This window comes from Lethenteron reissneri, chromosome 10 (genome assembly GCF_015708825.2).
Source record: "Lethenteron reissneri isolate LAM-NWPU_2019-01 chromosome 10, ASM1570882v1, whole genome shotgun sequence".
Taxonomy (NCBI): Eukaryota; Metazoa; Chordata; class Hyperoartia; order Petromyzontiformes; family Petromyzontidae; genus Lethenteron; species Lethenteron reissneri.
Window position 1 is genome coordinate 11,109,566 of NC_083788.1, and position 23,340 is coordinate 11,132,905.

At 56.0% G+C, this 23,340-nt stretch overlaps 1 protein-coding gene and 1 non-coding gene across 3 annotated transcripts; both read right to left on the minus strand.

Annotated features, from left to right (window-relative positions):
* Nucleotides 1–2,500: 2,500 nt before the first annotated feature.
* Nucleotides 2,501–22,113, minus strand: POLR3E (RNA polymerase III subunit E). Of its 2 annotated transcripts, none has more exons than XM_061548917.1 (22): nucleotides 21,755–22,113; nucleotides 19,835–20,195; nucleotides 19,401–19,451; nucleotides 18,712–18,789; nucleotides 18,121–18,245; nucleotides 17,699–17,781; nucleotides 17,101–17,208; nucleotides 16,004–16,050; nucleotides 15,355–15,474; nucleotides 15,074–15,156; nucleotides 14,851–14,895; nucleotides 14,619–14,710; nucleotides 13,913–14,033; nucleotides 12,952–13,033; nucleotides 12,264–12,323; nucleotides 11,441–11,598; nucleotides 10,633–10,700; nucleotides 10,301–10,488; nucleotides 8,965–9,267; nucleotides 7,991–8,068; nucleotides 6,955–7,080; nucleotides 2,501–5,804 (listed from the first exon to the last, which is right to left on the minus strand). In XM_061548917.1, the coding sequence occupies exons 2-22, from the start codon at nucleotides 19,877–19,879 to the stop codon at nucleotides 5,748–5,750; spliced, it is 2,118 nt and encodes a 705-aa protein (XP_061404901.1). In that variant the 5' UTR covers nucleotides 19,880–20,195; nucleotides 21,755–22,113; the 3' UTR covers nucleotides 2,501–5,747. The 2 variants fall into 2 exon arrangements, with proteins under 2 accessions (XP_061404901.1, XP_061404902.1); XM_061548918.1 differs by lacking the exon at nucleotides 21,755–22,113 and adding an exon at nucleotides 21,348–21,404.
* Nucleotides 22,048–22,129, minus strand: TRNAL-AAG (transfer RNA leucine (anticodon AAG)). Its single transcript has one exon. It is a non-coding gene; the product is annotated as a tRNA-Leu (tRNA).
* Nucleotides 22,130–23,340: the final 1,211 nt, after the last annotated feature.

Here is a 23,340-nt window from a genome sequence, read left to right on the forward strand (position 1 = left end):
CCGGGCCCCACCCACCCACCCACCCACCGGGCCCCACCCACCCACCCACCCACCGGGCCCCACCCACCCACCCACCCACCGGGCCCCACCCACCCACCCACCCACCGGGCCCCACCCACCCACCCACCCACCGGGCCCCACCCACCCACCCACCCACCGGGCCCCACCCACCCACCCACCCACCGGGCCCCACCCACCCACCCACCCACCGGGCCCCACCCACCCACCCACCGGGCCCCACCCACCGGGCCCCACCCACCCACCGGGCCCCACCCACCCACCCACCGGACCCCACCCACCCACCCACCGGGCCCCACCCACCCACCGGGCCCCACCCACCGGGCCCCACCCACAAGCCCCCCCCCACCGGGGCCCCCCACCAACCGGCCCCACCCACAAGCCCCCCCCACCGGGGCCCCCCACCAACCGGCCCCACCCACAAGCCCCCCCCCACCGGGGCCCCCCACCAACCGGCCCCACCCACAAGCCCCCCCCCCACCGGGGCCCCCCACCAACCGGCCCCACCCACCGGGGCCCCTACCCCATCGCCCCCCCTCCACCCATCGCCTCCCCCCACCGCCCATCGCCCCCCCACCCATCGCCCCCCCTCCACCCATCACCCCCCCCCCACACCGCCCCCCCCCCACCCACCTGCCCCCCCCCACCGGGCCCCCCACTCACCGGGCCCCACTCACCAACCGACTCCCCCCCGCACTGGGAGCTCCACCCACCGGGCCCCCCACCCATCCAACACACCGGTGTTGCTGTACGAGTCACGAATTGCCACGTGCTGTTGACGTGACAACCCTTGCTGATTGGCCGTGTCGGGTGGTGGCGGGTTTAACGACACATTTACGCGACATCACCCCAAAACAACCCTTTATTATGGACAACAGTTGGGTGATCCTGTGTTGGCTGCTCTCACACACGTCGGCTTATCTACGCCGTCTCTCGACTGGGCCTCTCTGTGTATGTGCTGTGAACAAGGGGCATTGCCCGAAACGTCGCCTATGTGTGTTATTACGTGTGCCTGTTCACCACATCAGTGTAGTCAAATAACAAAACTCAACACTTTTGCCAGTATAACATCGTGGCATTAAAAACATATATAATCGGTGACGTTTCGGGCAATTGCCCTTATTCATAGCACACAATTAAATCGTGTTATCGCGTGTTATGTTGTTGCTGCTGTAGTGTTGAGGCTATGGAACAACACTGCCCATCACATCTGCCCAGTCAATCTGCACGTTCAACTCTCAATTAAAAACTCATCCGTTCAAGAAGTCTTACAATCTGGCTTTAATTTCCTCCTGCACTCTCCCACCTCGTATATTCCGTCCCTTGAAAAAAACATCTCGATGCTGCTGTTATGTTTCATGTACTATGCCATTGTTTTTTTTGCGTGTAATCGTTTTTTTATAATATTGAATACTTTTAACTGTTCAGTGCTTTGAGCGTGGGAAAAGCACTGTACAAATAAAATGCATTTTTGTTATTATCAGCCAGATAACCATCGAAAATCTGTTCTTATTGCCGTGGTCAAAACAAATGGTTCTCTCCACTTGATACAGATATTTTGCTGTGACAGTTTCACCTGAAGACGGAAGCTTGTGTTGCCTCCGAAACGTCGTGATTTTATTTTTATTTTTTATAAATTTTAATCTAAATTTTTACCTACATGGTGACTTAACCGAAAGAACTAAGAGAATGAATGAAGGGGCGTGGTCTGGGAGAAGGGGGCGTGATTGGGGGGGCGTGGTCTGGGAGAAGGGGGCGTGGTCTGGGGGAAGGGGGCGTGGTTTGGTGTATGAGGGCGTGGTCTGAGGGGGTGAGGGCGGGGCTAGGCTTGGCCAAGGCTGTGGTTGCGTGGCGTTGTGTGTTTACGAACGCGAGGGGGTGGGGTGGGGGGGGGCTCCCCTCAGGGTTCATGCCAGTTCAGAGGGTTTCGCCTCTCGGCCGAGATTCAACGCCGTTGTTGTCAGCTCAGAGGTTCTACCTCTTAGATTGGGCCAAGCCACGTGTGCTGCTTGCTGGACATTGGGAATGCATTCACGCAGCACTGGATCGACGCCGACACTCCATCCTGTCTCCACGAGTTAAGGGGCCGTCCATAAATGACGTCACGTGATTTTGGACGATTTTTGACCCCTCCCCCCTCAAATATGACGTCACAAAGATCTGCCCCCCCCCCCCAAATAAAACATGCTTCAAATCGCTTTAAACTATTGTCATTGTAGTGCGTATTTAATGTGGCGCTGCACTCTGATGTTGTTAGGAGAAAACATTTATTAAAAAGTATATTTAATTAAGTAGAACGTGTTGCCCATATTTATTTAAAGTTGCGCATTTTGATGTGACGTCACATTTCTCACCACCCCCCCCCTCGTCACACATCGTCACAAATGTCTGACCCCCCCCCAGGTGCGTGACGTCTGCGAGGAGCAGAAACTCGTTAGCGAAGATCGCTGCTTACGCATGGCGACACCAGAAGACAAAGATCCCCCGTGTAGCCTTAACAGACTGTAGGGGCAAGTGCTGTTAGCGAGCACCTATGAAGGCCGGAATGGTACACGAGGGGGTGGGTGGCCAGCACCACGCCCGGCCGCCTTTGTCTCCCCAGTGGCGATGTTTACACACCGCATCAGGTACTCATTTGAGGCTGAGTCGACCTAGGGGAGGCCCAGGACCGGTTCAGATAATCGTCACTGGTGTTGGCCGTGAGCGGGAATCAAACCCGTGTCGCCGGGTTCACAGCGCAGCGCGCTAACCGCTTCACCACCGCTCCCCACGCTGCCGACGGCTCCACCACCGGTCATTGTGGTGTGTGGTGGGGTAAAGCGTGGGGCAACTCCCCATCTCGTCCAAGGCGTCTGGCCACTGCCTGTGCGGTCTGCAAAAGTAGGCCAAGTATCTTCGAGATGACCTTTTGGAGCTCCCTCTTGCAGAGGGCCCCTTTGCAAGCAGTGGCGTGACAAGAGGAATTGCAGGGGCTGCGCCTTTTAATGTTTACTTTCGACACTGCACATGTCCGTTGTACTGCACGGAGCTTCCGATATCTTTCGTCTCGACAGCTTCAGCAAATCCATTCAACTCGAACCATTAAATAAAGGGATGATAAAAACGAGACCTTCGGTCAATTATAATAAAATACAGCAGCAGCAGCATTGTTTGCCAAAACAGTCATTATATTTGACATTGCGATTCCATTTCATTACAAATTGCGCAACTGCAATTATAATTGACCTCGGTTCTGGTAATAACACTTCGGTCCTTGCTCTGCGACATCGAGGATGAGGGGGGGGGGGAGAAAAAAATAAAACATCACATAGGTTCGTCAATTTACACCACCGTCGTGAACGGGAGGGGGGGTGGCGTTATCGGTCTACGGTATTGTATATTATTCCTCTTCGGGCAGTGCTGTTGACAAATGTGAATGGGGTTGTTTTTGCCGTTTGTTCCTGTTCATTACTTCCAATGCGGCTATCGCAATAGAACATTCTTTTGTTGAATTCTTGCCAAAAATTCAGCGTTCAAATGAAGCGTATTCACCGCTGTAAAAAGTTTCGATTTTGTACTTCTACACCGGAGACTAAACCCCGCTTTCAAGTGTTGCCGGTGACCGTTATCTGCACCGAAACGCAATCTTTAAAATATGGCATTAAACATAATCCCCCCCCGCCCCCAGCTGAGCGAAGTGAACCACGTGCCGACCCAGCCCAGCGTGGCTCAGGAGGCACCAGGTTGGTTTTTTCCACTTTAAGACCAGAGCCATGCTGCCGACTGTCAGTAAACGAACCCCTGATCCTGGTCCTACTGGGCTACGCGTCACATTCACAATTACTACAAGGCCAGAATTTCACGGTATTGTTCTGGCTCGGCTTGGCAAGAAGCTAGTGGGAAAAAAAAACACCTGTACCATGATGGCCCCAACTCTGGTGCAGCTCAGATGTGCCAGTAGAAATGGGATACGCAAGCGTTAAAAACCCACTGAGTGTCAACAAACACTGCACAGACGGGGAAAATGTGACACTGTGAGAGAGGAGAGCAGCAGCCCTGTACCGACTCCTCCAGCCAGTGTCGTTCCCTGGCATCACATGCAGGCTCCGTCGTCGGTATAAATTCACGACGGGTATTTGTTTTAACCAGATCTCAAGTGAGACGGAACAGACATGTAATAGGCTTTAAATATCCAATGGTGACGACAACAACAAAAATGGCAATTCCAAAACGCACATCAATGTTTATCGCAATCAGGTTTGGCATTACGGCCGGCAGGCAGCAAACGTAACCTGCAATTCATGAAGTGTAAGACCGCAGCAGCATCTCATTACAAAACTCAGCGCAGTGCGTGCCTCAACCTGTGTCCTCGACAGAAAATCCGCGTGCACAACCCGGACCACCCCACCCGCCCCACCCACGTCACTTGACTGCCGGACTTGAGAGCCAATCCACGCCGCGAACGAAACGAATCCGTTACCATACCGTGTCAAGCCATATGGATTACCCCGTATTCTTGTACAGGGAAGTTGGGTTTTTTTCTACCCACGTGACTTTACCGAAAGAACCAAAGAGTATGGATTCCTGCATTCACGAAAGCTTCAAATCTAGATTTAAATCAAGAGGGGAAGTTGAGCTTTGAGGTCCATACGGCGTACAGCCATTTCAATACGGGCAATTGTTTTTTTGTCTGTTTGTTTGCGTTTCTCCCTTGTGATGGGAGTTTGCAGGATGAACGTTGAGATTGACAAGGGTACGGGGGTGACCAATAAGTTCTGAATTGGTCCGTAATAAGGTGGGGCACTGATAAGGGCTTGACAGGTTTGCGTTACCGCACGATGAAAATACTTGGACATAACCAACAGATGTACAGTATATGCACAGCTCGCGTAACCTTCTTACATCAATCACAGAGGTGAGGAGAAGCGGGGGGAAGGGGGGGGGGCGGCGGGAGGGGAAAAAAGAAACATGAAACTTAAGCCGGAGAGAGAAAAAAAACACATCAGTCGTAAACTTCGGAGAAAAAAAAAATGATCGCCTTCTTTTCTTGGCCCAGCAGAGGGCCGCGTGATTTGAGTCTCCAGGGCTGCCGTTCCGTGGCAGCGCGAGACTTTGCGGTGGTAGTGGAGGCAGCGGAGGCGAGGTTGCCCCGTAGTAAGGGGGGGGGGGCAGCACTTGAAACTGCTTGTGTGGGGGGCGGCAGCGAGGCCGCCGAGAAGACCCCGGCTGTCCTGCCCTCCCGCCCTCCCACCATGGCATCTCTCTGCCCTCTCAGCCGTCGGTCTCGAAGGTCGCCTCATTTCCTCTCGTCTAGAAAGGAAGGTGGCGGCGGGGATGACGATGGCCGTTGGGAGTCCAGGGAGGCCATGTGGTAAGGTTGGCACCTGTCCTGGATTTGCCAGAAACGTTCTTTTTTATTTTTGATGTGGCCGTCCAGGCAAATCTGTAAGTCTTCCCGGGTCCGTAAAGGTCACAGCGCATTTTTGTTGACTGTGCAACAACAATCATAATAATAACAACACAGCCATCGAGACAGTGCATATGCATGCAGTTCTCCACTATTCCAGTCTTGTGAAATATTCTTCTCTCCAACCATGACATGTCCAAGTGGCAACCTGACCACGGAGCCTTGGGCTGAGGCCAATCCCCGGGTTTCACGGCCACACCACTTCACTCACCTGCACTCCTCACCCACGCTCCTCCCGCCCCCCCCTCCGCCCCCTCCTCGCACCCCGAGGCGACGGCTGCTGTCATGACGGAGTCGTTCCCTTCAGGTACCACATCCCATTGCGGCTCACGCAGCACTCCTGCACACGGCGGGGAATGGGGAATTGCAGCGGTGAGGACACGCACAGGGACGAACGTCACGGTGGTGCAGGATACACTGGTGGTGGTGGTGGTGGAGTAGGAGACACTGGTGGTGGTGGTGGTGGAAGAGGAGTAGGAGACACTGGTGGTGGTGGAGGAGTAGGAGACACTAGTGGTGGTGGTGGAGGAGTAGGAGACACTGGTGGTGGTGGTGGAGGAGTAGGAGACACTGGTGGTGGTGGTGGAGGAGTAGGAGACACTAGTGGTGGTGGAGGAGTAGGAGACACTGGTGGTGGTGGTGGAGGAGTAGGAGACACTAGTGGTGGTGGAGGAGTAGGAGACACTGGTGGTGGTGGAGGAGTAGGAGACACTGGTGGTGGTGGTGGAGGAGTAGGAGACACTAGTGGTGGTGGAGGAGTAGGAGACACTGGTGGTGGTGGTGGTGGAGGAGTAGGAGACACTGGTGGTGGTGGTGGAGGAGTAGGAGACACTGGTGGTGGTGGTGGAGGAGTAGGAGGCACTGGTGGTGGTGGTGGAGGAGGAGTAGGATACACTGGTGGTGGTGGTGGAGGAGTAGGAGACACTGGTGGTGGTGGTGGTGGAGGAGTAGGAGACACTGGTGGTGGTGGAGGAGTAGGAGACACTGGTGGTGATGGTGGAGGAGTAGGAGACACTGGTGGTGGTGGAGGAGTAGGAGACACTGGTGGTGGTGGTGGTGGAGGAGGAGTAGGAGACACTGGTGGTGGTGGTGGAGGAGTAGGAGACACTGGTGGTGGTGGTGGAGGAGTAGGAGACACTGGTGGTGGTGGTGGTGGTGGAGTAGGAGACACTGGTGGTGGTGGTGGTGGAGGAGTAGGAGACACTGGTGGTGGTGGTGGAGGAGTAGGAGACACTGGTGGTGGTGGTGTAGGAGTAGGAGACACTGGTGGTGGTGGAGGAGTAGGAGACACTGGTGGTGGTGGTGGAGGAGTAGGAGACACTGGTGGTGGTGGAAGAGTAGGAGACACTGGTGGTGGTGGTGGAGGAGTAGGAGACACTGGTGGTGGTGGAAGAGTAGGAGACACTGGTGGTGGTGGTGGAGGAGTAGGAGACACTAGTGGTGGTGGTGGAGGAGTAGGAGACACTGGTGGTGGTGGTGGTGTGAGCGACCTTCAGCAGCTTGTCAAGCGTCGGTTTGTCCGGCTCGGGTCCTCCGGCGAGTGCGAGCCGCGACTGGATGGCCGGGCGCTTCAGCCGGTAGTTCTCATTGAACATCTCCAGAAGAACCTGCCGGGGCTGCACAGCGAGGAGGCGCTGGTTAGGATGGACACTCGGCCTCCTGATCACCACCATCAACCACCATCATCATCACCACCAACCACGCGGAGCGAGCCGAGACGTAACCCACCCCGCCGGGACAACACCCTACGCCTTCACCGCGCAACAAGTACCGGCGTGGCCACGAATCTCACCGCGGATTGACACAATCTCGGCCGGATATAGCCACGCTCGCCCACAACAAACGCCACCACCCGCGCGCCGGCAAACAAGTGAGCCGTGTAGACCGCGGGGGGCTGGGCTTGCTGATTGTCAGCGCGATGGTGCAGCAAGGAGGTAAGAGGGGGTGGGTGGTTCAGTGGGGGGGGGGGGGCGGTGAATGGGGGGTGGGGAGGGTGAATGGGGGGGTGGGTGGGGGGGGCTGGTGAATGGGGGGTGGGCGGGGTGAATGGGGGTGTGGTGGGGGGTGTGGTGAATGGGGGGGTGGGTGGGGGGGTGGTGAATGAGGGGTTGGGTGGGGGGTGTGGTGAATGGGGGGGTGGGCGGGGTGAATGGGGGGGGTGGGTGGGGGGGGTGGTGAATGGGGGGGGTGGGTGGGGGGGGTGGTGAATAAGGGTTTGGGTGGGGGGGGCGGTGAATGAGGGGTTGGGTTTTGGGGGTGGTGAATGGGGGGGTGGGTTTTGGGGGTGGTGAATGGGGCGGTGGGCGGGGGGGGTGGTGAATAAGGGTTTGGGTGGGGGGGGCGGTGAATGAGGGGTTGGGTTTTGGGGGTGGTGAATGGGGCGGTGGGCGGGGGGGGTGGTGAATAAGGGTTTGGGTGGGAGGGGGTGGTGAATGGAGGGGTGGGTTTTGGGGGTGGTGAATGGGGGGCTGGGTGGGGGGGGGTGGTGAATGGGGGGCTGCGTGGGGGGCAGTGATTCGAACGAACCTTCTCGTGAGCGTCCCCCGCGCTCCAGTTTGCGAACACCTTGTCGTTGTTGGCGTCCGAGAGGAACTGCGGCGGAATCTGGCGGCGGCAAGGAGCGCGACGGTGACGTGAAGCGCCAGCGGCAAAAGCAATCCGGTGCGGTTGGTGTTCCGGAAGGGATCGGTAGGTACCGTGAGTCACGGTCTGACTGCTTAAACCACAGTATCAGCGAGCCGGGTTCGCGTCCCCGCAGTGGGGCACGATGTTTGCGAATCCCGTCTGATGGGATTCCGAGCCTCTGGTTCTTTACGACTGAACGAGAGATCTTTGCATTTGGCAACAAGATTCCTCCCCCATTGAGCCTTGCAGATTATCGAGGCAAGTGCCGTTACAGTGAGAACCTATTAGGGCTGTACGCAAGCATGCGCACGCAGTCGTACCCGCGCGCAAACACGCATGGGTCACACACATGGAGTCGCACGCAGGCACACAGTTACAGAGACAAAGATCCCCCGTATTAGCCTTAGCAGACCTTTGGGGCAAGCGCTGTTAGCGAGCACCTTTATGAATGCCGGCACGGTACACCAGTCAGTGGGTGGCCAGCACCACGCCGGACCGCCTTTGTCTGCCCAGTGGCGAGGTTTACACATCGCACCGGGTACTCATTTGAGGCTGACCCGACCTAGGGGAGGCCCAGGAGCGGTTCAGATAATCGTCACCGGTGTTGGCCGTGAGCTGGAATTGAACTCGGGTCGCCGGGTTCGTTGCGCAGCGCGCAAAGACCAAAAAAATTTACAAAGATCACCGTACAGCCTTAACAGTCTGCAGGGGGCGAGTGTTGTTAGACGCGCACGCGCAGTCACACGCGCAGTCACACGCGCAGTCACACGCGCAGTCACACGCGCAGTCACACGCGCGGTCACACACGCAGTCACACACGTAGTCACACGCACAGTCACACACGCACAGTCACACACGCACAGTCACGCGCGCACCTGCACGTGTATCTGCCGGCCGCCGCTCTGCAGCGCCGCCTCCTGCAGCATGAGCGGGGAGACGCCGGCGCCGAGCACGTGGCCCGGGGCCAGCGCCGCCAGGTGGCGGTCGAGCAGCCGGCGCAGCTCGCGCAGCGGCAGCACCGTGTGCTCGGCGAGGCGCGCTCGCACGAACGCCAGGAGCTCGCGCCGCTGGGTCTCGGCTCCCGCCGCCGCCGCCGCCCCCTCCGACTCCCCCGGGGCGCCGTGCTCTCCGTTGGCGAGCGCCGGCGCTCCGTTGGAGCCGTCCACGTCCATCGGTTCCTGCGCCCGGAGGGTGACGATGAGGGGAGGGAGGGGAGCCGGGGTCGATAACCGTGGTGCTGATAATTGTTTTTTACCCTTCTATCTGGCAACAAAACTGACACCTTTTTTACAAGGAGTCATGTTTGCATAGACCACAATACCTGCAGCCATAATGCAAAAAAAAAACATAACTCTGATAATGTATGCACTGTCCTTGAAGTTGATTGGTCCACACCCGAGACAGCTTTCCTTAGAGCCTCGTCTCACGTGGGTGCATTGTCTTTGAGTTGTGCGCCTTTTGGCGTCATCTGGTCCAACCCATGTGAGACTAGGCTCTAAGGAAAGCTGTCTCGGGTGTGGACCAATCAACTTCAAGGACAGTGCATACATTATCAGAGTTATTTTATTTGTTTACATTATGGCTGCAGGTATTGTGGTCTATGCAAACATGACTCCTTGTTTTGTTGCCAGATAGAAGGGTAAAAAACCAATTATCATATTTTTTACTGGCAAATGAGGTTCCAATGGTGTAACCGTGGTGCTGTTTTTTGTTTTCTATGTTATTGCTCTTGGCAACTTGGTTGACCCAAGTCACGCTCAACAAATAAGACTCGTGCCGGTCTCTCGAGTTCCCGGTTGGTTACAGGTCGACGTCATTCGCCAGAGGAGGCCCATTGTGTGCCAGCGTCATTGTCCAAATCTGAGAATGTACCCCAAAAATTTGCTCAATCGGATTATGCATTGCAATCGACGGCCCCTCCTGCAAATACTTGGCACGTGACTCAGCGAAACTTCTTCTCTAAACAATCATATTATTACTAATCATAACGATAAAAAGCAAGGCGGTAAAGGTAAAGACTCGAGGAACGCAATGTGTCGGAGAGGCCGTTCTCCTGGGAGATGGAGCGATTAATTCGGGTCAAGCGCACACGCTCGATGGATTATTACATGACGGGACCGTGAGAGGTGGTGGTTGTGGCGGCATCAGCGGCTTGGGAAGGCCTTCATCCAGCAGCGGATCGGCAAAAAACGCAGCCGCGTGAGCTCTCACCGTATCCTCGGCATCGCTGGCGCGCTCCTCCTTGATGCGCACGCCGCCGCTCTCCTGCACGGCATTGTGGGTCTGCCTCGTGGGATTCTGGGAATGCCGCTGTTTGTAGGTCTGTTCCAGATCCTCCTTGTGTTCCATGATCTTTGACCTGGCCAGCCTGAGCCGCTCCTCTCCCGTCACCACGGTCCCTGCAGTGCGTTCGTACATACATACATACGTAAGTACGTACGCACATTCGTTCATTTGCTCATTAGTCACCGACTGCGGAACACATTCCATCGACGATGAGAGCAAAAATACAGAGAGGCGCGATTATTTGTCACGGAACGTACCCGGTGGCGGTGCCTCTGGCTTCTTGGGTAGCATGTCCTCCTTCTTCAGACCGTACGCCTTCTCCAGCCTGGCGGTCACACACAAAGATCACCCGCGTAGCCTTAACAGACTGTTAGGGCAAGTGCTGTTAGCGAGCACCTATGAAGGCCGGCACGGCTCATGGTGGAGGGGGGGGGGGGGGGTGGTCACGCCCGGTGATCTTTACACGCCGCACCAGGTACTCATTTGAGGCTGAGTCGACCTAGGGGAAGCCCAGGACCGGTTCAGATAATCGTCACCGGTGTTGGCCGTGAGCGGGAATCGAACTCGGGATGCCGGGTTTGTAACACGGCGCGCTAACCACTGCACTACCGCTCCACACACACACAAACGCAGGAGCGCACGTCACGCGCACGTCACGCGCACGTCCGATACTCAACTCGCACGAGATCGGCAGTGGCGATTCGGGCTGCGTAACGAGCGATGCCGACGACCGGTTTGTCGGTGGTCGACGGGCAACGTCATTTAACATTTGCCGTTATCAGATCCGGTCGATACAAAATTCCGTTGTCGATTTCCACCGTGCGTCGTCGGCGGCGGCGGCAGTAGTAGCAGCAAGCAGCAGCGCGTTACAAGCTGAAATCATCATCGTTCATGATTTCCTTCGAGACAGTGAACCATTATCCCGTCCGCCCGCAGCTCACAACACGGCGTTCATTGGCAACGGGATTGTTTGGGGGGGTGGGTGGGGGTGGAGGTGGATGGGTGGATGGGTGGACGGGTGGGTGGGGGCGTGGTTCGGTAGTGGCGGCGGCGTTGGAAGCTCACCGCGCCTGGACGCCCGCCCACAGCATGGTCTGCCGCTGCACCACGTCGGCGTGCCTCCGCACAAAGTCGTCGTCGCGCGGCTGCATGAACTCCCAGCCCAGGCCGATGCGCGACACGGCCACCTGCTGGAAGATCTCGCGCATGTCGTCGGGGGGCAGCTGTGTGCAGCGGAGGAGAGGGTGGGGGGGGTGGTGGGGGGTTAAGACCGCAGAAACACACGCGTTCACGCAGATCCCGCACGCGTGCTGGCACACGCTGGTGTAGACGCTCGCACACAGGCACGTGCACGTGTGGGCTGTGGCTGGCAGGTGGTGGCGGTTGGTGGTGGCGGTTGGTGGTGGCGGTTGGTGGTGGCGGTTGGTGGTGGCGGTTGGTGGTGGCGGTTGGTGGTGGCGGTTGGTGGTGGCAGTTGGTGGTGGCGGAGTGTGGTGGCGGGGTTGTTAGTGACAGTGGTGGTTGAGTTGATGGTGGTGGGTGGGATGTCGTTGACCGTGGTTGGATTGTGGGTGACGGGTGGCGGTGGGTGGTGGTGGTCGGACGACAAAGGTGGTGGATGGTGGTGGTTAGATGAAATGTTGTTGGTTGTGGTTGGGTTCCGGGCGACGGGTGGTGGTGGTGGTGGTAGTGGGTGGTGGTGGTTTTTGACTGTGTAAGCGCGATGGGCAGTTGTGGTTGAGAAGCGCGGCGGCATTGACGCAGGCGGCCAACGCTGACCCTCATCGTTGATGACCTTCCCTCTCCCACTTAGCAACGAGGGACGGACGAGCGTGACGCGTGCGTGACGTGTGCATGACGTGTGCGTGTTGCGTGCGTCGCACCCCACCTTGACGATTCCGGCGACGTCCTTGCGCAGGAGCATCCTCTCCTGCGTGAACCTCCACATCTGCCGGGCGGCCACACGCACGTACACACACACACGCATGCACACACACCGCAGGGTTACTTAACTGTTTCGAGTTGATTTTGCTCAGCCAGGCGAGACCTCAAGGAAACCGGGAATCGTCTCATGTGTAAGAGAGTGGCCTGGCTCAACGAAACGACAACGGAGAAGGAATATGTAAAAAAAAAGTAGGGTCGGGTTTAAAGTCCAAAAACCGCGACACAAGTTTCGCTCCCAGCCATGCCCGACATTTCAAGTTTCATTTAATTTTTTCAAGTTTCATTTATTAGGTATCGCCCTGTGAGCCATGCGGCTCCTGAGCCACAACTGAACCAGTCCTGGGTCTCCCCCGATGCATCCGCTGCCCGGCGGACACACCGCTGCCCGTACTACGACTACACCCGCTACCTCCTGTGTCTGCCGTTCATATCGATCCTCAAGCCCGGCGATCAACGACGCACGCGTCGGCGGGCGGGCGGGAGCGCCCCGCGAGAATCGATAATTTTCGCCAAACCGGCGCGGCGCCAGAGAGGTTAATTCCGCCGCGGCCGTCACGGTGCCCCGGCGCGGAACGGCGAAAGGGCCGCGGGGCGCAAACGGGAAGCGGCGTCACGCGGCTCGGGAGACTCACGACGAAGTCTCGGGCACGGCACAGCAGCTCGCCGGGGATCCCGCTGTGAGGGCTCAGCGAGTCCTTGGGGTAGAGCACCTCGCTGTGGGGGGGGGGAAAGTGGGGGGGGGGGGGAGTGGGGGGGTTCAAGTTCATTTATTAGGTATAGCCCTGTGAGCCATTCGGCTCTTGAATCGGGTGCAACCGCAACAAACAAAAAACAAAAACATGAACAAGAAAACATCTTAAAGTGAATATGTGACTGAGTGCAAACAGAAAATCCAAGAAATTACAGCAAAATATTGCAGAAAAAAAGCACCGTACACCAACGCTGTGTGCAAAAATCCCAGTGGGATGCAAGTCAAACAACCAAAGGTGGGGGGGGAAGGGGGGTGCACACAAGGGATCAACGGCCATCAAAATATAACTCAAGAATCTTGATTTGAAGCTTTCGTGACTGCAGGAATCCATACTCTTTGGTTCTTTCGGTAAAGTCACGTGGGTAGAAAATAAAATAAAATAGATTACGACGTTTGGGATGCGTGTGTTGCGCTCGCAACGTCGTGATCTATTTTATTTTATACCTACGTGGCTTTACCGAAAGAACCAAAGAGTAAAGAACTCAAGAAGTCGGGCGGCTCGGAAGTTGGAGCGAGGAGCCGGCACCCCCCAAGATCCTGGGTTTGAATCCGGGACTCAGCCGTGTCCCTCACCCCCCCCCCTCATGGTTAGATGGAGCTCTCTCTCGAGCGGAGCCAGTTGATTCTCTTGGGCTCCTCCAGACCGTGGGCTGCAGTGCAGTCGCACCGTCTGTGCACTCGATAGCCATGCCATCGGGTCCTGGATTAACCCATGGGCCCCTCTGTGTAACTCCACGCATCTGCACGTGAGTCTATGTTTCTATTTGCATGTTCATGGCTGTGTGTGTAAGTCCATGGGTCTGCGTGCGATGGGATGTGGGGCAGGCTGGTAGCGCACCCACCTCTTGACGACCCAGCAGCCCTGCACTAGCAGGGCCACCTGCTGCACGCTGCGCAGCACAGACACCGAGTCGAGCCCGGGGCTCAGCAGCGACATCAGCTGCGAGAACTGAATCACTTTCACTGCAACGCGCGGACGGAGACACGGGCACGCACACACAGCCTTAACAGACTGTGGGGGCAAGTGCTGAGCAACTATGACCAGCACCACGTCTGACCACCTTTGTCTCCCCATAGCGATGTTTATACACCGCACCAGGAACTCATTTGAGGCTGAGTCGAACTCGGGGAGGCCCAGGACCGGTTCAGATTATCGTCACTGGTGTTGGCCATGAGCGGGAATTGAACCCGGGTCGCCGGGTTCATAATGCAGCGCGCTAACCGCTGCACTACTGCTCCCCACACACACCCACACACACGTATACAAACACACACACACACAAACATGCACACAGACACGCACACAGATGCGCGCACACGCACAAACGGCCAGACGAACATACACACAGACATACACACAGGCGCACACACAGGCGCACGCACACAGATGCACACACACGTATACAAACACACACACAAACACGCACACAGACGCGCACACAGACGCGCACACAGACGCGCACACAGACGCGCACACACGCACAAACGGCCAGACGGACATACACACACACACACACAGACACAAGCACACCCCCTCAAGGTGCTCACCGTTCTTCATGAGCGTCTTCACCTGGTCTCCGAGCGGCAACGTGCGCAGCTGAGCCATGGACATGACATTGCTGGGCGCCACCGTCACCTCGCTGTGAACACAGTGGCAGCGCCGCGCCCGCGTCAATGCCGCGTGCGTGCGTGCGTGCTGGTGGTGGCGGGGGGTGGGGACTGGCGGGCATCGGATAAACAGGTGCAGGATCACGGGTGGGTGAGTGCGGAGCAAACTCACATTTTCTCCTCTTTCGCGGGAGGCATCAGCATGGAGAGGTACTCCCTGCGAACGAAGCGCACGGGGGACGATGGATGGGTTAAGATCACGGAGGCTTCGTCTCACGAGGAGGGTGAGTCTCGTTTACAAGAGTGACCCGGGTCCCCCGAAACGAACGCTCCCGGAGCGCGAGAGCGAGCCGACGCGTTAACGAGCGGAGCGGGGTTGCTAGAGGCTCGCTCACTTGGGCGTCTTCATGAGCTCGCACGCCTCCATCATGCCGCTCTGCGCCAGCAGGTACTGTCGCTCGTGGTCCGCGCGCCCGTCCTGCGCGCACCACGGGAGAGACACGCCACGTTGGCATACACCGCCTTGCCCTGCTGCCGGCATCTGTGGCCGTGGGTGCGTGTGGGTGCGTGTGGGTGAGCTCGCTAACAGCACTCGCCCCAACGGTCTGTTGAGGCTATACGGGGGATCCTTGTCTTTGTGAGCGAGCGTGAGAGCCCTGAAGTACACGGCGCTCACCTTGAGTCCGTGGTGGCGGAGGTTGAACCACGGCTCCTCCGCCTGCTTCTGCTGCATGTACTCGTACGACTGCATCCGCCGCTGCTTGGCGCGGTCGCTCTCCGGTCGCGCGAACCGCACCTGGTGCAACGCCGCAACCAGATTCTTAGCGATTGCTGCGTCACGCTGTGCACCACGCTGTGCAACACGCTGCGTGCCATGCTGTGCACCACCGTGCCACGCTGTGCACCACGCTGTGCACCACCGTGCCACGCTGTGCACCACGCTGCGTGCCATGCTGTGCACCACGCTGTGCACCACGCTGCGTGCCATGCTGTGCACCACCGTGCCACGCTGTGCGCCACCGTGACATCGATGGTGGCGAGCGTCGTCACGCGGCACCGAGCGACTCGCCCTGTCCCTTCCCCGTTACTACGACGATGATGATTATTGCCATGATTCGGGGATCGCGATTTGATTCAACTGTCAATTCGATTCTTCGTCTCGTTTGTATAGATTTGCTTTATGTCCCCCCCGATTGCACAATTACGTCAAATCATTTGAAAAAATGTATTCGGCGAAACCCCTCTGCGACCGACCACTGTCACGGGAGCAATCCGAAATGCGCGTAAAACTCGACCCCCGAGTTAGTGATCTCGTCGGCGCTCACCGTCACTTGCTTGACATCGTCCTCGGCCTCCTCCTGCGACGAGTCGCCTGCGCGCTCCACAACACGAGCACCAATTAGGGCAAGGAGGAAGGAAAGCCGCGCACACGCGCGTGGATTCTCTAAGTGTTCCCGACGTGCGTTTGTCCTCGGGGGTGCGTTCAATCGACAGTAACTTCACGTGTCAAGCGGCGATCATGCCGCACGCCCCCCACCGCCACCCCTGCCTCCCGAAGGCGGGAAACCCCCCCACAAGCCACGCCCAGCACGACACGGCTGCCAATGATGCCGATGATGTCACCAAGTCCCGCCAATCACTTCCCGTGTTGTCCGATTTGTCATCCAACCGATAATGAAATACTGAAATCTAAAACGGAAAATGAACAGCGGGTGTCGTTGCAGAGAATGTTAATCACGAAATAAAAAACACACCTACCTTGTCTCTCCGCATAAAATATTACAAGTATATTTCACGCAACCAATGGGTCGCCACGGCCTTTACCAGCAGCACAGCAGCACTGCAGCACTGCTTCGCTACAAGAAAACTCAGGGTTTGTGTTGACATCCAGCGTTTCGCCAGCGGGCTCAGGCTTGCTGTCTTTCACGGGACCTTTTTTCCCAGTATCAAAGAGTTAAAAATAATTAGAGGTTTTACCCTTTCTGGCAATAAAACAGTTGTGTTAAGATGTTCAAACACCAAATAGAGAACCTTTTGCAAGGAATCAAGTCTGCGTAAAGAAGGCTGTCTCTGGTGTAGGCCAAATCATATTATCAGATCATGTTTGTTTGCATGTTCACCACAAGTACTGCGAGTGGTCAATGCAGTACTTCGATCCTTGAAAAGGGTTTCTATTTGGTGTTTGCACATCACAACTGTTTTATTGCCAGAAAGGGTAAAACCTATTATTTCGCTTCCTGTCACCCACGTCTTACAAGAACGGGTCCTTGTCTTACAAACATCGGGGCAGCTCACCCGGAACCGGACAGCCCGGAGCAACGCGGGAAAACCGCGCGACTTTTACCGGCACGGACGGGCCTCTCTCCCCGCGAGAGAGAGAGAGAATGGTGGCGGGGGTCACGGGGTGGGCATCCCGGCTCACCGTCTTGGGCGGCGTCCTTGTCCTTGTGCTTGGAGTCGGCCTTGTCGAGGTACGAGAAGCTGGGACGCAGCTGCAAGACGCCTTGGAGCGGCGTCACGTGCAGCTCGCCTGCCGGCACACGGGGGAGAGGGGGTGGGGGGTAAAGGGGACCAGGCACGCGGGTTTAGAGGACACGCAGATTTAACAAGCGCGGGTTGAAGCGCGGATTTAAGACACACGAGTTTAGGACACGTGCGGGTTTAGGACGCACGAGTTTTCGAACGCGCGGGTTTCAGACACGCGTGCACACGTGGACACACATTCGGGCCCGCGCCGTTCTCGCCCGCGCCACGTTCACGACGTGTTGTTGCGGCTGGGGTGCATCACTCATTTTCAGAGGGGGGCCACTATCACCGATAAGACATCAGTGTGGGGGCCGCCACACATTTTAAACCACCGGGTTTCACGACGACGTGGTGTTGTCACGTGTTGTGCATTGTCGGGGGCCACACGTCAGGGTCCGCACTAAAGGCCACCAGGGACCGCCAGCGGCCGCCAGTGGCCGTCGAGCCTTGCGATGAAGAAGGCCGCGATAGACCACGTCGCCCCGTTCACGTACCCCTGCGGTAGAGGGCGATGGCGTAGCGCGACGCGCTGCCCGGCGTCTGACTGGAGCACAGCAGCTGCTTGTCCATCAGCTTCCTACGCGGCGAGCGCAAGGGAAACCCGAGTCACGGCTCACGCGGCACCGCAAAGCCCCCGGTCACTCTACTGGAGGTGAGTGGAGGCGAGTGGCGGTGAGTGATGGTGAGCGGAGGGGAGTAACAGATCGTTATGGTGAGTGGCGATTAGTGCGACGGTGAGTGACAGCGAGTGTGGGCAAGCGACAGTGAGTGTAGGTGAGTGACGGTGATTGACGGTGAGAAGAAGTGAGTTACCATGAGTGGAGGTGAGAGGAGCCGAGTGACGGTAAGTGGAGGTGAGCGACAGTGAGTCACGGTGAGTGGAGGTGAGTGGAGGTGAGCGACGGTGAGCGTTTACGTGGAGTAGGTGCAGGAGCCGCTGCCGTCGTCCCCGTGGGCCCCGTCCACGTTGAGTGCGATCTGCTCCCCCTTGCTGCGCGAGTAGTTGGGACTCGTCACGTTGATGCCCAGCTCCAGCTCCACCTGCAGCGTTCGTTCGGGGAAGAACGCAATCGCCAACAAAACGATTCATTGACGGGGCCGCTTGTTATTTTTCAGCTTGCCCAAAGGTGACGACGAGCGGATTGATGCCATCGAGGGCGTGATGATGACTACGACTGCTGCCCACCGGAGGCCAAAGCACGCGACCGACTGCGACGAGGCGATGCCAAGGAGTTTGAAAACGACGACACGGACTCGGGTGACCCGGTCACGTGATCGGAGGCCGCGGTGCGCTCCCTGCGTTGCGATGTACGGACGTTCGCTCGTTCGTTCACACACGAAGGGCGTCCGGCCACAGGCAGGCTCGTGTCCAAGGCAGGAGCCGCCCCAACCCACCGAGCCTCTCTTCCCTACACCATGCCCCCGTGGCCAGAGGAGGGTCTCTCCGTGCCCCGCCCCGCCACCCCCCCCACCACCACCACCACCACCCTCTATCCTCGACGCTCACCTTATGCAGCTTGGGCTTGATGCGTGTGGCGAGGTGTGGCGTGCCCTCGTACGTCATGCCCGCGGGCCGCACCGGGTACTGCAAAACGAGACGCGACGGCCGACTCAAGAGCCGCACGGAACCCAAGGAAGAAGACGTGTGTGCGTGCGTGCGGATTCCGCAACGCTCTCCAACGTGCTCATTTGTCCCCGGAATGTGTTTAATAACGCGACGATAACGCGACCTTCCGAGTGCGCGGCACGTGACGTCACACGGCGCGCGATGTCGTGAGGTGACGTCACGTGTAGTGATGTCATGGTGATGGCACCAAACGCGTGGCGTGCGACGTCATCGCCATGGCTGAAAAGTCTATTTTATTTAGCGCTGGTTTTTACCGCCAAATGTTCGGCAACCGTTTGATCAATGTGGCCAGTTTTTCTACAGGGAATGTCCTCGAACAGCAACAGAAATTGATAACAAAAATGTTGTTTATTACGGGATCAACTTTACACGAGTTATTGCCCACCGCGTCCCCCGTGTTACAGGCAGGCAGACGGACATAACTCGAGTATTAACGCTGCTTTAAACTTTAGTTGGCAAGCGTCGTACCATACTTCACCCGGCTGATCAGTGTGACTTGGTGAAAAGCTGGAATTTTCTGGTGACTTCGTTAAACCACCCCCCACCCCAGGGTCAGGTTTGCCAATTACCTGGAAGAGGTAGAGCTTGTCAGCGAGTCCCTTCGCCAGGTACACGTCGATCTGTCACACGCACAACAGCATCCAACAAGGCCATCGCCGTTACACTCGAATATATCACGCACATCGGTGTCACAGGACGCTACTACAGGTGTCAGGCGAAGACACCGGGTGTACAGGCAGCAGACATACAGGCAGTAGGTGTACAGTCAGCAGACAAGCTGCAAGCAAATGTACAGGCACCAGGCCGCACACGCACAAGGATTACGGTGAGCAGACACACAGACAGCGGGTGTAGAAACGTGATGCACAGAGGCGTCGAGTATGCAGGCACCGTGTCTACTACACGCTCGGTACCTGCCGCCTGTACACCAGCTACATGTACGCCTGTCTGTACGTGCACGCTAGCCTCTGGTGTGTGAGCAGCGCCGTGCGTCCTCGCTCACCTCCTCGACGATAGGGTCGTCCTCGTCGTCTGTGGCGGTCGCCATGGTGATGCAGTCTGCCGCTCCCCTCGCTCCCGTGTCAAAACGGACGCGCGTCACACTGTCGTTCCCCCGTCACACCAGCCGCATTTCACCACCGTCCACCCGTCACACCGCCCAAATGCCACACCGTCCCAACGTCATACCAGCCACCCGTCACGCCACCCACTCATCACAGCGTCCACCCGTCGCAGCGTCCGTGTCACAGCATCCACGTGGGCGTTGGTGGGACACCACTTCTGGCACCGGGGGGACGATGCTGGCACACCCTCACCGCTGTACCCTCACCAGAGGTCCTCACTGCCGTCACGAGTCTTCACCCCTGTGCACGCGAAGACGTAGAGATTCACCGATTATGGGTTAAGGATAGATGGTGGATATTACTGTACTGAAGATTCCTAACAAGGATGAAACTGCAATGATACAGATGTCTCATTGTCCTGCTTATTTATTAAATTAAATCTCCACAATTTTGAACGGAAGGCACGGCCGTGTCAGTGACATACAAGGCATGTAAGTCACAATTGTGCCTTTTGCGTATATCACCTATCACTCTTCAGATGTGGTGCTGGTGTCAGCGTTACGGAGTTGGGTTAAGGAACTGGTGGTTACCGACGGGTGTTTGACGCAAGCGCTAGGGTTCAGGATAAGTCGTTGGCATTCGGGTAGGTTGTTAACGTCCAGGCTTTGGGCAAGACTCCACTTCAATCTGTACTACCAGATTAACGATTACGACCTCGGACTTCGAGAAAACGATGATACAGGTGATCCCCTGCATAGCCTTTAACAGTCGGGACAAGTGCTGTTAGCGACACGTCACACGAAGGAGGTAGGTGGCCAACACCACGCCCGGCTGTTGCAGGAAACGTGAGCACGTGCACACTGTGAACTCAAATGTACAATCTGTAAAGAGAAAACACGGATTGCAAAATAATAATAATAATGATAGCAAGAATGCAAGCTGTCGTCTCATCCGGAACAGAATAAGACTCAATGCGATGTTCTTGCCTGGTTAAATATAGAGGGACCGATTAAACAGAGAGAAAAAATAATCTCAATGGATGTCCGCCTGATGATGCTGGTCGCAATTACCGGCGAAACGTCGTACTTGAATTGGAAATGTTGTACAACACACAAGCGATGTGTTGGAGAGCGAGTAACGAATGTGGCACGTTTTGTGTCGGTGACGACCCTTACTGATTGGCCGTGTCGGGTGGTGGAGGGCTTTTTTATATTTACGCGATCTAAACAAAAAAAACATTATAGATTTAATCTTGACTTAAAGCTTTCGTGACTGCAGCGATTCATATTATTTGGGTCTTTCGGTAAAGCCACATAGATTGAACAAATAATAGTTATTATATTACTATATTATTATGTTTATTTGTTTTTATCTCCGTGGCTTTACCGAAAGAACATTTATTATGGATATTGTTGGGGAAAGTCCTAACGACTTGCGAGTTAAACAACTCACGTGGTTGAACTCAGCTGGTCAGTGGCAAGACGCGAATCTCAGCGTGTCCCCACGTCGCTACAAAACAAATCACCGTCAATGACTCAAACCAAGCGCACACCAACACGCACGTACAACGCGTTAGCGTTGGCGCTACGTTTTAAAGATGTAAACCAAAGCGTAACGAATGGTGACTGCGAGGCCGGCGAGGCCGGGGGGCGTCGCCCGGCCCTGCCCGGAGCCTCCCGCTTCCACCGGTAGCACATCCAGGCGAGAGCGAGGCTTCGCCGCGGCCTAAGTCTCGGCGACGCGAGGCGTTGTCGCGCTAAGGCGGTTTTAATTCGTAAACGAAACTTCAACAATAAACGCTGCAAAAGTCGACGGCGGCGCTTCTGTTCAAAAGCTCAGCGCCAGGAAGGGAAACTTACTCTGTGCGGGGTTTGCATAGAACCATGTGAGGGTGTAGCAGCAGCAGCGGCAGCGGCGGCAGCGGCGGATCGCGGCCTCCATGTGACACCGCGTGGCTAAACGCGACCACGCCGCAATTAAAACACAAATAATCTTATGCGCGTCTATATAATAACAGCAATTAAAATAAAAAAAACACCACCACGATTGTTAATGTATTTTTTGTTGTTGGTACAAATGTAGCTGTAATCATCCCAAAGAATATATATGATACAAAAGTGAATAGAAATTTAGTTTAAAAAAATATTTCAGTTGGCAGCGGTGGGATTTGAACCCACGCCTCCGAAGAGACTGGAGCCTTAATCCAGCGCCTTAGACCGCTCGGCCACGCTACCACATGGAGAGGTCCTGCGACCGCTGCCACTTTAAGTTCTCACCGCGGATGGGCCCACGTGGCATGACCACGTGGCAATTGTGGACATCCATTAACCTCCTTCATTCATAGACGTTTTGGGTTTTGTGTACAGGGTGCTTCAAATTTGTTTTAACACTTGTACGGGACTATCGTTTTTAATGGAAAAAGAATGGATAATACACTGTAACATAATAACAAATGTCTGTTAATAGCTTCTTAAAGTCTTGTTCGCCATCATTGTCAACAATGTGACTGGGATCTTCATCAGGTGGTCTCAGAGCCCAGGAGGCACATTTTTTGTGGCCTCGTTGCAAATTCTCAGAAGTGTTAAACATTTTTTTGAAGCACCCTGCACATTATGGATATTGGTCGCGAAATCCTCCGTGTTAAACTGTATATTTGGAGTTTGCGTCTCTCTCTCTCTCCCCGTGATCGTGTGGATTTTTCTTCGGGTCTTCCGGTTTTTCCTCCTCCACATTTAGAATCACGCGTTTGGGCTACTGTAGTTGGCAGCGATAAATGTCCACACGATAAACAACTTTGTCGGGCTCTCATCTGTGGCCAAGTCGCTTCTTTAAAAAAACAAAAATAGCTAGATAACTCGGTGGGCCTCACCTGGTTCATAGGTTTGAGTTTTATTTGAAGTGTGGGAGGAAGCCGAGGAACCCGGAGGAAGACCACGCAGAACCGGTGCCGGCTTATAACGTCGTAGCAAAAGTAGCTGCTGTATATGCTACAGGCCCCGTACTTAATCCGGTGCTGCGCAGAACGGAGGCGGGAAGAATTCAAACTCCACGCAGAAAGGCGGCCGAGTCGGGAATACGAACCCAGGTCTCTCTCTTTGCTGTATGGAACGCGCAGTTAAACAACCGCGCCACCCTGAAGCGATCTAAAACGTTACCGATGTGGAGTTTGCGTGACTTTCTCTCCCCGTGGTCCACGTTTAGAATCAGCGTCACGCGTTCAGAGCGTTTGGCCGCTGTACATTTCCACACGACGATAAGCCCACTTGGTTGCGTTATCATTTGTGATATAGCCAGGTCGTCGCTTCTGAAAAAAAGAGCTATCATAACTCAGTAAAGCCGTGATGTTTTTGTATTAAAAGTCACGGCCAAGGTGCGCGTGAATACACGCAGAGAGCCCTGCGCAAATTCCGCGCTTTTCTATTCAAGCAATTACCGTACTTACTTT